We start from the raw sequence: 13,669 nt of genomic DNA on the forward strand, positions 1-13,669 counted from the left end.
AGGTCCACAGATTATCAAATAAGTAAGCTATGGGCAAATCCACATGGTGAATATGGACAAAGGAACTACATCTATGTGCTCCATTCTCCCATCCTGCTTTTTGGAATAAGCTCTTGTATCCTGGCCACATTACAACAGGATGACCACCTATCTCAATTCACCCAGGGCAGGGCCCCTTTCACTTTTAAAAGTGTTCTGATTTGGATGATATATTGCGGATCACTTTAACTAAAAGCAAATTTAAATCAAAGAATTATATTAAACTTTTCTTTTTTTTTTGGGCTGTGCCTCGTAGCTTGCAGGATCTTAGTTCCCCAACTGGGATCGAACCTGGGCCATGGCAGTGAAAGTGCCGAGTCCTAACCACTGGACCACCAGGGAATTCCCTAAACTTTTCTTTATGGACCCTCAGCCCCCTCATCCAACAGGCTTCTTTTTATTTTTATACCTGTGCTCATGCTTTCTTCTCCTTGAATTATAGACGTGATTCTACCCTCTTTATCACTGGTACAAATCCTCTTTTTCCTTTAAGCCTCAGCTCAAGCACCACCTCCTTCAGGAAACCTTCACAGGCTACAGGAGGTTAGTACACTCTTAACCTCCACAGTTCTAGCACACAATCTGGCACCATCTATGGTCTTTCAAGGTGTTTTTGTATATGTAACTACAAAAGCTGTAAATTATTCAAGGGTAAAAATCTGTGTCTAATTGCTTCTCTTATACCCCTTAAATAATCTAGCCCTGTGACAAGGACATAATAGCTATTCAATAAATGTTTTCTGATTTCCAAACCTGCTTAACCAGCTGGCTTCAGGACATAAAAGAAGACTCCAGGGACGTCCTGCTGCTGACTCCTTCTCTCCCAGCACCCTGTACTCTTCTCTTAAAGTACTTAATATGGGTTGTAATTCCAGATTGATCTGTACGGTTATTTGTTTAATGCCAGCCTCCCCGTTAAACTGTATGGTCCAAGAGGACAGGGAATTTGTGTGTTCTGTTCACCACCATATACTTAAGCTCCATCACAGTTCCTGACAGTGTTCAAAAAATATCTGCTGATTAGATGGATGTCATTTAGATAGACAGACGGATAGATGGATAAAGGAAGAAAGAAAAAATGAACTCAAAGTGAACTCTAAAGAAAGCAGATTTAAATTTTAGGGACTTACACAGATGTAGAAAACAAACTTATGGTTACCAAGGGAGAAAGGGGGTAGTGGAGAGATGGATTGGGAGATTTAGGATTGACATATATACACTACTATATATAAAATAGATAACTAATAAGGACCTACTTTACATTTGGCACTGTATATATGTCAATGCTACTCTCACTTCGTCCCAGCTTACCCTTACCCTGCCCCGTGTCCTCAAGTCCATTCTCTATGTCTGCATCTTTATTCCTGTCTGGGCCCTAGGTTCATCAGAACCATTTTTTTTGATTCCATATATATGTGTTAGCATATGGTATTTGTTTTTCTCTTTCTGACTTACTTCACTCTGTATGACAGACTTGAGGTCCATCCACCTAACTACAAATAAGTGAATTTCGTTTCTTTTTATGGCTGAGTAGAATTCCATTGTATATATGTGCCACATCTTCTTTATCCATTCATCTGTCGATGGACACTTAGGGTTGCTCCCATGTCCTGGCTACTGTAAACAGTGCTGCAATGAACAGTGTGGTATATATCTGTTTTTGGATTATGGTTTCCTCAGGGTGCTAGTGGGAAGCAGCTGCATAGCACAGGGAGATGAGCTCGGTGCTTTGTGACCACGTTAGAGGGGTGGGATAGGCAAGGTGGGAGGGAGGCTCAAGAGGGAGGAGATATGGGGAAATATGTATACGTATAGCTGATTCACTTTGTTATACAGTAGAAACTAACACAACATTGTAAAGTAATTATACTCCAATAAAGATGTTTAAAAAAAAAAAAAGAACCTACTGTACAGCACAGGTAACTCTACTCAATACTCTCTGTAATGACCTGTATGGGAATAGAATCTAAAAAAGAGTGGATATAACTGATTCACTTTGCTGTACAGCAGAAAGTAACAAAACATTGTAAATCAACCATACTCCAATAAAAATTAATTTAATTTAATTAACACAATAAAATGAAAAAAAAAAACCTGGAAAAAAATTTTAGGGGCTTCAACATTTGAGAAACTAACCTGCTTACATTTCTAAAAAGATCATGTGGTGGTATGTCACAGGCTTATGAAAACCTTTCCTCAGGAAGAGCTAAATAATAAATAGGTAGGCCTGCAGCCCCATCTGATCTAGGGTCTAAGACATGAGTGACTATTACATGTGGATAGTACCATTCTCTCTCCTTGTTATATAAATAGCTAAAGTACAAAAACCATTGTTTCAAGAAGACAGAGGAAACATTAACAGCCCCATTCAATAGGCTCAAAGGCATTCCAGGGTCAATCTCCCAAGAGCCTTTCATATGCACCACCTCAGAGTGGTATCCCTGAGGCCCACAGCCTCTGACAGTACAGTCCAGCTCGACTGGCCCTAAGTCAGCAACAGGAGATGTCACAGTGCTGACAGTTACAAATTGCTGTGGCAGATGGGGCTGTAGGATCCTGCTGTTTTTGCAGTTAGGTCAGTATATACTAGGAAATGCTGAGGAAGAGAAATGTAAAGAAAATCAGCATAACTTTGGAACTTCAGGCAGCCTGCTAATTAACTGGAAGGCCTGACATTTATATAATAGTTTAGAATTTAAAAACACTTTCATATTTCAGCTCTCATTTAATCCTTACAACATTCCCATAAAGTATGTAAAATATTATTATCTCTGTTTTCCCATGAAGTATGTAAAATATTATCTCTGTTTTACTCATATGGAAATTTGGGAATAGAGAAGAGCAACCAGCAAGTAACCAGGATTAAATGCACATGTCTTCTGACCCCATGCTTTTTTCACTATACTTTGCATACCTTCAAGTAACTGTACCTTTGCAGTTCTTAAACCAACTGATTTCTTTCTTTTCTCAGCATTTGGTCATGAAAAGAATTCCAGTTTAGGGGAAATTAGTACAATTTATGGGAAATTGAAAATCTGTGAAGGCATTCCCCAATAGCCTTCTCCTTCCCTCCACCTACAATAGAGGTGTGCTCAGTGGGCAAATGGGAAATGAAGCTGCACCAGGGACCCACAGGAGAACAGGACGTACAAGGAGATAAGCTTAGGGTCTCATCCCTCTAGCAAGTGCTGCTCAACTTGTGAAAGCTTCTGGTTAGGGACCAACCCAGCCACAGAAAGCAAACAATAAAATGATTAGTACTTCACTGCTAACAGAGCAAAGGAAAAAATTTAAAAGCTTGATACAGTTCACTGGGGAAAGTTGCAGGCTTCTGGGATCTAAACTTTGGCCTGATCTTTCTCTGCAAAAATGTGCCTCCTGAGTCCATCCATCCTTTGCAGCTGAGTTCACTCTCTCTTCACCTCTCATCTAGTCAAGGAGAATAGCCTCCCAACTTGGCTGTATGCCTCCAACGTTCTCTCCCTTCATCCACCTCCCATACTTAGCACCAGTGTGACCTTCAGATGTCACCTCCTCTTGGAGTCTTCCTTAGTCCCTCTCACCATAGCCTCCTGGAACTAACCCCTCCCTCTGATGCCCCAACAGCACCTCTCTGAACTACGGTGTACCTCCCCAAGTAAACTATAAACTCCCAGGGAAGCCATCTCGCCTGCACACAGTCTACATAGTCTTACATGTAGAAGATTTTCAACAAACGTTTATCAAACTGAGCCAGTCATGCTCTATTTCTGCCCTTAAAATCTAGCTTGTTAGGGAAGCAGGATGTTCAGTGAGGAGCAGTGAGTAGCACCCCTGGGAAAGGCCCTCATATTTCATGGTCTCCCACTGTGTCCACTGCTCCCTCTGGCTGAGGAGACGGCTGAACACAGAGGGCCCTGGAGGAGTGATGCTCAAGCACATCACTGTGTGACTGTGTGGTCACCTCTGGTCACTCTCTGCTCACCACAAGGCAGATGGGAAGGTGACCAACACCTTCTGCTCTTCCCTCAAAAGATTTCCAGTTCTCCAGTGAGAAGCATACAAGCAGCAGGCTTCTTTGCCTTGAATGGGCTCTCAGTTCATGTCTACCAGCTGTGGTGCCTGTGTGCTACCAAAAGGGGAAATGGGAAGATGAGGAACCTCACTTCAATCCTTCAAAACCAAAAGGAAAACAAATTTGCCTCAAAAATACTCCCTTGCCCCATTTGCTATAAACAGAGTTTATTCTGTGACCAAGGTACTGCTGGTCAGTATTTGTGAACCACTAAGTTTCCCTTTGTTAACAGGAAGGTTGTTTGGGATCTACTGAGCCTCCAGGGCTGGAGATATTTTCAGGCCCAGATCTCACATCATCATAGTTTTCTTAACTCAAAAATGAAGGCACAATAGCGACCTGCCCCCTAAATACTATATCAAACAAGTCAGGCACCAAAGAATATGTGTGATGCATAGAACTTCATACCTTCACTGCTGCTTGAAAGAGAATTTCAAGCTCTCTCCTACTACTGCCCTGATTCTGACAATTTTTTGAATATCAGGCCATGATCCTACCACCTGTCATGGTCTTCCACTCCCTCAGTGCCCTCCCCGCTCCCTCCCTACCCACTTAAGGCCATGATCAATCACTGACCTTTTCTATTGTTTTCTTTGTGTCTATTTCATTTATCTCTGCTCTTACCTTTATGATTTCTTTCCTTCTACTAACTTTGGGTTTTGTTTGTTCTTCTTTCTCTAGTTGCTCTAGGTTGTAAGGTTTCGTTGTTTGAGATTTTTCTTGTTTCCTGAGGTAAAACTGTATTGCTATAAACTTCCCTCTTAGAACTGCTTTTGCTACATGCCATAGGTTTTTCGATCGTCGTGCTTTCATTTTCATTTGTATCTAGGTGTTTCTTTTCTTTTTTTTTTTTTTGCGGTATGTGGGCCTCTCACTGTTGTGGCCTCTCCCGTTGTGGAGTACAGGTTCCAGACGCACAGGCTCAGCGGTCATGGCTCACGGGCACAGCCGCCCCGCGGCATGTGGGATCTTCCCGGACCGGGGCACGAACCCGTGTCCCCGGCATCGGCAGGCGGACTCTCAACCACTGCACCACCAGGGAAGCCCTATCTAGGTATTTTCTGATTTCCTCTTTGATTTCTTCAGTGATCCACTGGCTGTTGGATTGGCTGTATATTGTTAAGCTTCCAAGTGTTCATGTTTTTTTACAGTTTTTTTCTTGTCATTGATTTCTAATCTCATAGCGTTTGGTCAGAAAAGATGCTTGATACGATTTTAATTTTCTTAAATTTACCAAGGCTCGCTTTGTGGCCCAGCATGTGATCAATCCTGGAGAATGTTCCATGTGCACTTGAAAAGAATATGTATTCTGCTGCTTTTGGATGGATGCTCTAGAAATATCAATTAAATCCATCTGGTCCCTTGATGAAAGTAGGGTGTTAAAGTCCCCCACTATTATTGTGTTACTGTTGATTTCTCCCTTTAATGTTGTTAGCATTTGCCTTATATATTGAGGTGCTCCTATGTTGGGAGCATATATAGTTACAGTTGTTATATCTTCTTTTTGGACTGATCCCTTGATCATTACGTAGTGTTCCTTTTCTGATATGAATATTGTTACTCCAGCTTTCCTTTGATTTCCATTTTCATGGAATACATTTTTCCATCCTCTCACGTTCAGTATGTGTCCCCTGATTTGAAGTGGGTCTCCAGCTTTGATATGAATATTGTTACTCCAGCTTTCCTTTGATTTCCATTTGCATGGAATACATTTTTCCATCCTCTCACTTTCGGTATGTGTCCCTTGATTTGAAGTGGGTCTCCTGTAGACAGCATACATACAGGTCTTGTTTTTGTATCAATTCAGCCAGTCTGTGTCTTTTGGTTGGAGCATTTAATCCATTCACGTTTAAGGTAATTATTGATATGTATGTTCTTATTGCCATTTTGTTAATTGTTTTGGATTTGTTTTTGTAGGTCTTTGTTTCTTCCCTTCCTCTTTTGTTCTCTTCTTTATTGTTGTGTTTAGATTCCTTTTTCTTTTTTGTGTGTGTATCCATTATACATTTTTGGTTTGTGGTTACCATGAGGTTTTGATATAGCAGTGTAATGTTTTAAGTTGCTGGTCTTTTAATATCAAACGCATTTCCAATACCTTGCATTTGTGCTCTCCTCACAACTGCTGGGTTTGATACATTTGTGTGCAGATGATTTCCTAACTTTACTGTATGTTTGCCTTTACCGGTAAGCTTTTCCATTTGTAATTTTCTTGTTTCTAGTTGTGGCCTTTGTTTTCTGCCTAGAGAAGTTCCTCCAGCATTTGTTGTAAAGCTGGTCTGATGGTGCTGAATTCTCTTAGCTTTTGCTTGTCTATAAACCTTTTGATTTCTCCACTGAATCTGAATGAGAGCCTTGCTGGGAAGAGTATTCTTGATTGTAGGTTCTTCCCTTTCATCACTTTAAACATACCGTGCCACTCCCTTCTGGCCTGCAGAGTTTCTGCTGAGAAATCAGCTGATAACCTTATGGGAGTTCCCTTGTGCGTTATTTGTTGCTTTTCCCTTGTTGCTTTTAATATTTTTTCTTTGTCTTTAATTTTTGTCAGTTTGATTAATACGTGTCTCAGCGTGTTCCTCCTTGTGTTTATTCTGCCTGGGGCTCTCTGCACTTCCTGGACTTGGATGATTGTTTCCCATGTTAAGAAAGTTTTCAGCTATTATCTCTTTAAATATTTTCTCAGACCCTTTCTTTTTCTCTTCTCCTTCTGGGACCCCTATAATGCGAATGCTGGTGCATTTAATGTTGTCCCAGAGGTCTCTTAGGCTGTCTTCATTTCTTTTCAGTCTTTTTTCTTTATTCTGTTCCATGGCAGTGATTTCCACCATTCTGTCTTCCAGGTCACTTATCCGTTCTTCTGCCTCAGCTACTCTGCCACTGATTCCTTCTAGTGTATTTTTCATGTCAATTATTGTATTGTTCCTCTCTGTTTGTTTGTTCTTTAGTTCTTCTAGGTCTTTGTTAAATATTTCTTATACCTTCTCAATCTGTGCCTCCATTCTTTTCCCAAGATCTTGGATCATCTTTACTATCATTACTCTGAATCCTTTTTCAGGTAGATTGCCTATCTCCACTTTACTTAGTTGTTCTTCTAGGGTTTTATCTTGTTCCTTCATCTGGGACATATTCCTCTGCCATCTCATTTTGTCTAACTTTCTGTGCTTGTGGTTTCTGTTCCACAGGCTGCAGCACTGTATTTCTTCTTGCTTCTGCTGGCTGCCCCCTGGTGGATGAGGCTGTCTAAGAGGCTTGTGCAGTTTTCCTGGTGGGAGGGACTGGGTGCATAGTGCTGGGTCTTGTCCCTCTGGTGGGCAGGGCCATATCTGGGAGGTGTGTTTATTATTGGGCAGCTGTTTATTCAGGAAGACTTTAAGGGACTTCCCTGGCGGTCCAGTGGTTAAGACTCCGCTTTCCAATGCAGGGGGTGCAGGTTCAATCCCTGGCCAGGGAGCTAAGATCCCACATGCCTCGGGGGCAAAACACCAAAAAACATAAAGCAGAAGCAATACTGTAACAAATTCAATAAAGACTTTAAAAATGGTCCACATCAAAAAAAAAAAAAAATCTTTAAGAAAAAAAGATTTTAAGCAGCCTGTCTGCTAATGGGTGAAGCTATGTTCCCACCCTGTTGGTTGTTTGGCCTGAGGCATCCTAGCACTCAGGAGCCTACAGGCTGTTGGGTGGGGTCAGGTCTTGGTGAGAAAATGGCAGCCTCCTAGAAGGCCCATGTCAATGAGCACTTGTCAGAGCCACTGCAGCCACTGTCCCTGTCCCCACAGTGAGCCACAGCCGCCCCCTGCCTCTGCAGGTGACCATCCAACCCCAACAGGTAAGCCCGGCCCAGTCTCTTATGAGGTCACCACTTTTTTCCCTGGGTCCTGGTGTGCATGACACCCAGTGTGTGCCCTCCAAGAGTGAAGTTTGTTTCCACCAGTCCTGTGGAATTCCTGTGGTCAAACACCAGTGGCCTTCAAAGTCAGACCTGGGGGCTCCTCCTCCTGTTGCCAGACCCCGAGACTGGGGAGCCCAATGGGGGGCTCAGAACTTTCACTCCTGTGGGAGAACTTCTGTGGTGTAATTATTTTCCAGTTTGTGGGTTGCCCACTTGGCATGTATGGGATTTGATTTTATTGCGATTGCACCCCTCCTACCATCTCGCAGTGGCTTCTTCTGTGTCTTTGGATATAGGCTATCCTTTTTGGTAGGTTCCAGTGTTTTTTTGTCAGTGGTTGTTCAGCAGTTAGTTGTGATTTTGGTGTTTCCATAAGAAGGCGTAAGCTCACGTCCTTCTACTCCGCCATCTTGCCTCCTTCCTCCCCTGCTAGTTTTGCTTTGACCCCTCCAATCTCTCAAGTCCCTATGCCCCCACCATTCCACTAAAATGGCTTTTATCAGCTGCCAAATCCAATGAACAATTGTTATATTAATCAAACGGACTTGATTTATCAGTAGGTTCTAATCACTCCCTCTTCCTGAAAATATTTTCTTCCCTGTTTCTGAGTCCCAAACCTGCCTCTCAAGACCTGGTCCTCTACCTTTTTGTTTCTGCCTGATTTCTTGGATCCTGGGCTCTGCCCACCAGGCCTCCCTGGACCTCCTTAACTTCAACTGTCTGTCTACCTGGACCTCTGCCCACAGACAACCTACACCTTTCTAACTCTCCCCCACTCCTTCACCTGGATATCCTGACTCAACCTCTTATCATGAATTCTGAGGCTTTTCTGAAGAGCCAGCCAAGCCCTGGTCTATTTGGTCTCACTACTTAAGATCTAGTAAGGCCTGGCCCCATCTCTGACTGAGCCTTGAGCCCAAAAATAATGCGGATATGAACTTCTAGCTCCTTAAAGAACACAGTCAATCTTCCTAACAGTATTAGAAAACTCTTGGTTAAGAAAGTTGAAGTTGATTGCCAAAAATAATCAAACACTTATTTGTGTTTTCTTCAGTGGATCTATCTGTTTAGATTCTGTTATTTGAATGATACCAGAATATACTTTGTACTCTGATGCCTAGAAAAGAAGAGCACTCTTTTAGATTTCTCAGGGAACTGGACAAGAATAGAAGATGTTTGGGCCCAAATAAAAATAAAATTAAATGGCTACTAGACTTAGCCCAGGACTGGAAGTTATTCAATCCCAGATTCCAATTTTTGCCCTTACTAATCCCAGTACATTTCTTAGGACTAAAGCCACATACCTAGATGCATCAAGGAATGGTCTGTAGGCCAAGTTGATCCATTCTTCTCTATTGGATGAATATTTTGGCTCCCGGGGTGTTTCTCTCATGGTGTCCAAATCCACTAAATAATGGCATTTATTGATGTCAATCTGCAACAGAGAAAGGCCAACTCTTCATCAGTAATTGCAAAGGTTCTTTCAGGGTAAGAAACATCAACTATAATCCTAAGAATTCCCACAGGGTTTTAGAAGCACAAACATCTAAGTCCTCAGAAAATGTTACCAGTGCTCTCTTCACTCAGCTAAGAGTGCTGGGTGTGGGGGTGTTATTTAGGCTCCTGAGGGCAGGGGTGAGACATGCACTCACCCAGCCAAAGTTCACTTTGCTGTGCACCTGAAACTAGCACAATATTGTAAATCAATGATAGTCCCAAAAAAGACAGTACACAAGTTTCTATGAGATTAAATAAAAACCCAAAGATGGAAATCATTACTGTGATATTGTGATTTATAATCAAATTTTTTTTTGGTCTTCTTCCAATGTTTCTAGTTCAGAGCACCCCAAACCCTTGTAATTTCCTAAACCATGAGAGCAATGGGAGCATCTTTTGTTATAATATTCAGTCTCTTGTCCTCAGTTCCTGAAATCCCTTCAAAGCCATAATGGTGAAAGGGGTGTCTTGTTATTCATAACAAGCCCCTTTCAACCGCAACTGAGCTTATGTTAATGAGGTGACTTTTGAAAATCCTGTAAAGATGGGAGGAGGTGCTGGTCACCAGTTGAACTAACCATGTGAAAAGAAGGTTGGACCTTTCAGCCACTGGGGGAGGGGGAGGGGCTGGAGATTGGCCAATGATTTAATCAATCATGCCTGTGTAATGAAGCCTCCATAAAACCCTAAAAGGACAAGTTTGGAAAGCTTCCAGGTTGGTGAACACGTGGAGATTCGGGAAGAGTGCTGCACCTGGAAAGGGCATGAAGATCCCCAATCTTCCCCTATACCTTGCCCTATTCATCTCTTCCATCTGGTTGTTCCTGAATTATATCCTTTTATAATAAACCAATAATCTAGTAAGTAAAATATTTCTCTGTTTTTGCCACTCTAGCAAATTAATCAAACACAAGGAGAGGGTCATGTGAACCTCTGCTTTATATTCAGTCAGAAGTATAGGGAACAACCTGGACTTACAACCAGCACCTAAAGTTCAAGGAGGGGGTCACGGCTCCAATCTGTAGCCAGGCAGTCAGAAACAGGTAACAACCTGGGCTTAAGATTGGCGTCTGAAGTAGGCAGGAGAAGGGGGCAGTCTTGTAGGACTGAGCCCTCAATCTGTGGAATCTGATGGTATCTCTGAGTAGGCAGTGTAAGAATTGTGTTGAGTTGTAAGACACCCAGATGGTGTCTGAGAATTGCTGTTACTGTGGAGAACCCCCCCAACACTCAATATTAGAAAGTGGATCCCAGAACCCTCTTAATTACTAATGTAGTCAGCTAAAGAAAAGTAAATCTCAAAGGAAAGTTGCATTTTTTACATGCAACTATGTTACACATACTATTTTTTAAATCATTATATAAAGGCCTATAGGGGATTATTAATTCCTATTTTATAAATGAGGAAGCCAAGACTCAGAGACAAATTATGTAACTTCATTTTTTTCAAGATCTATATTAAGCCCCTACAATGTACGAGGCATTAGTAAGTTAAAGCTAATGATACAGAATTAAATAAATAGCATGCAGTTCTTGCCCTAAAAGGATTTATAATCCTAACCAAAATCACATGAGTTTATAGTAGAGCCATATTTGGACTCAGGTCAGTGTGACTTCCAAAGTCATACATCAAGACTGCCAAAAATGACCGAATCAGAGGGGAAGTACCCTCAGGAGCTCATTTAAATGTTTCTTAAAAATTAAAACCAAAAATGATTTGTCCTAGAAATCCAGGTTTCAGCCAAGATAAAAATCATTTGAAATATGAATAGAAACATAACAAATCTCATATTTAACAGTGAAGGGTTGAAAGCTTTTCCTTTGGAATCAGGAAAACGTCAAGGCTGCTTATTATCATTACTCTATTCAACACTGTACTAGAGGTTCTAGTCAGCAGGGTAAGATACAAGGAAGAAACAAATGGCAGAAGAAATGAAAAGAAACAAACAAAAGTCCTTCATTCATCACAATGATTGATATATATAAAATCCAAAAGAATCAACATAAATTTTGGGGATTAAGAGAGTTTATCAAACTTTAAACTATTTATAGAATGTAAAATTAACATCATATGTTCCTATATAACAGTGGTAAACAACATATTAAATTACATTTTAAAAAATTATGTATTTTCAAATTACATTATAAAAATATCATTTAAAAGGATTTGAAAACATGTGTCTTGGAATAAATCTAACGAAATATGGGCAAGTCCTCTGTAAAGAATTATAGAATTTTATTGACTAGTCTATCAACTGATGAATTTATAATATGGTATATTCATATAATCAAAATGTGGTATATACATGCAATGGAATATTATTCAGTCTTAAAAAGGGTACATACTACAACAAAGATGAGCCTTGAAAACATTGTGCTGAGTGAAAGAAATGAGACACAAAAGACCATATTTTGTGTGACTCCACTTAACATGAAATGTCCAGTAGAGGCAAATCCATGAAGACAGAAGGCAGATTAGTGGTTGCTAAGGACTGGAGGAGTGACAACTTAATGCACATGGGGGTTTTTTTGGGGGGGGGAGGAGATGATGAAATGCTCTGAAATTAGATAGTGCTGGTGGTCGTATAACATTATGAATGTACTGAAAGCCACTGAAAAAGTTCTGGAGGTAGAGAGTGGTGATGGTTGCACAACAGTGTGACTGTTCTTAATGCAACTGAAGTGTATACCTAAAAATGATTAAAATGGTAAATTTGATGATAAAATATTGTTGAAATATGAACTTTACCTCAAAAAATTTTTTGATAAACAATAAAGTAGACCTTATTACATGGAGAGATAAACCTTATTTCTAGATTTAAGACTCACTATTATAAAGATGTAAATTCTAAATAAATTGATAGATTAAATGCAATCTCAATAAAAATGCCAACAGACTTTTTTGATGAAACTTGACAAGCTGAGTCTAAAATGTATATGGAAATGCAAAAGGACAAGGATAGCCAAGGCACTCTTAGAAAAGAACAAGGTGGGGACTTATTTACTATAAAGTTATAGTAATTAAGACAATGAGGTATTAGTGCAGGAATATAACAGACCACTGAATAGAACAGAGCCTGGAACAGATACAGGCACATATGGACCCTGATCTATGACAGAAGTGACACCTCAGAGCAGTGGTGAGAGTATCTCTCTTCACTAATTGGTGCTGGGACAACTGGATATCCATTGGGGGAAAAATGAAATTGGACCTCTGTACACAATGAATAAACAACAAGGTCCTACTGTATAGCACAAAGAACTATATTCAATATCCCATGGTAAACCATAGTGGGAAAGAATATAAAAAAGAATATGTGTGTATATATCTATATCTATATATAACTGAATCACTTTGCTGTATAGCAGAAATTAATACAACGTTGTAAATCAACTATACATCAATAAAAAAATTGATAATGTAAAAAAAATCAACTTCAGATGGATTACAGAACTAAATGTGAAAAACAAAGCTCTTGGAAGATAATATGGCAGACTATCGTCAAAATCTTACGTATGGCAAAAATCATTTTAGACAAACACAAAAAGTATTAACTATAAAAAAAATGATGAATAAATTTGGCTACCTTAAAATTGGGAATATCCGTTCATCAAAGACACGAATAAGAGAGTAAAGAGATGAGACACAGAATGGAAGAAGATACATGTGACACATTAACAATCAAGTATTCATATCTAGAATATATAAAGAACACCTGCTGATCAGTAAGACAAAAATGGACCATTCAACAGAAAAATAGGCAAATGACTTGAATAGGTACTTCATAAGAAGAAATCTAAACAGCCAAAAACAAATGAAACAGTACTCAACCTCATGAGTAACCAAGGAAATACAAATCAAAACTACAACGAAAAATTACAATACCAAATGTAGGCCAGAATGTGGAACAATTCTTATACGTTGCTGGAGGGAGATTAAGTTGGTACAAGATTTTTAGAAAACTATTTGGCAGAATCTACTAAAATTGAACATACGCAATTCTTATGATCCAACAATTCTACTCCTAGGTATTACAATGAACCATATGGAATCATTAATATGTGACTGATCCACAAAAATGATACTTTCAGGGACTTCCCTGGCAGTCCAGTGGTTAGGACTCTGCGCTTCCACTGCAGGGAGGCACAGGTTCGATCCCTGGGCAGGACACTAAGAATTTGCAAGCTGC

At 40.2% G+C, this 13,669-nt stretch overlaps 1 protein-coding gene across 2 annotated transcripts in view; it reads right to left on the reverse strand.

Annotated features, from left to right (window-relative positions):
• Positions 1 to 13,669, reverse strand: part of ALG9 (ALG9 alpha-1,2-mannosyltransferase) — a 96,241-nt gene that overhangs the window by 15,808 nt on the left and 66,764 nt on the right. For both annotated transcript variants that reach the window (XM_079928104.1, XM_079928105.1), the window contains exon 14: positions 9,287 to 9,417. In XM_079928104.1, the coding sequence (XP_079784230.1) occupies positions 9,287 to 9,417 (131 nt within the window). The remainder of the gene's footprint in view (positions 1 to 9,286; positions 9,418 to 13,669) is intronic.

Source organism: Stenella coeruleoalba, assembly GCF_951394435.1.
Source record: "Stenella coeruleoalba genome assembly, chromosome: 8".
NCBI classification, from domain to species: Eukaryota; Metazoa; Chordata; class Mammalia; order Artiodactyla; family Delphinidae; genus Stenella; species Stenella coeruleoalba.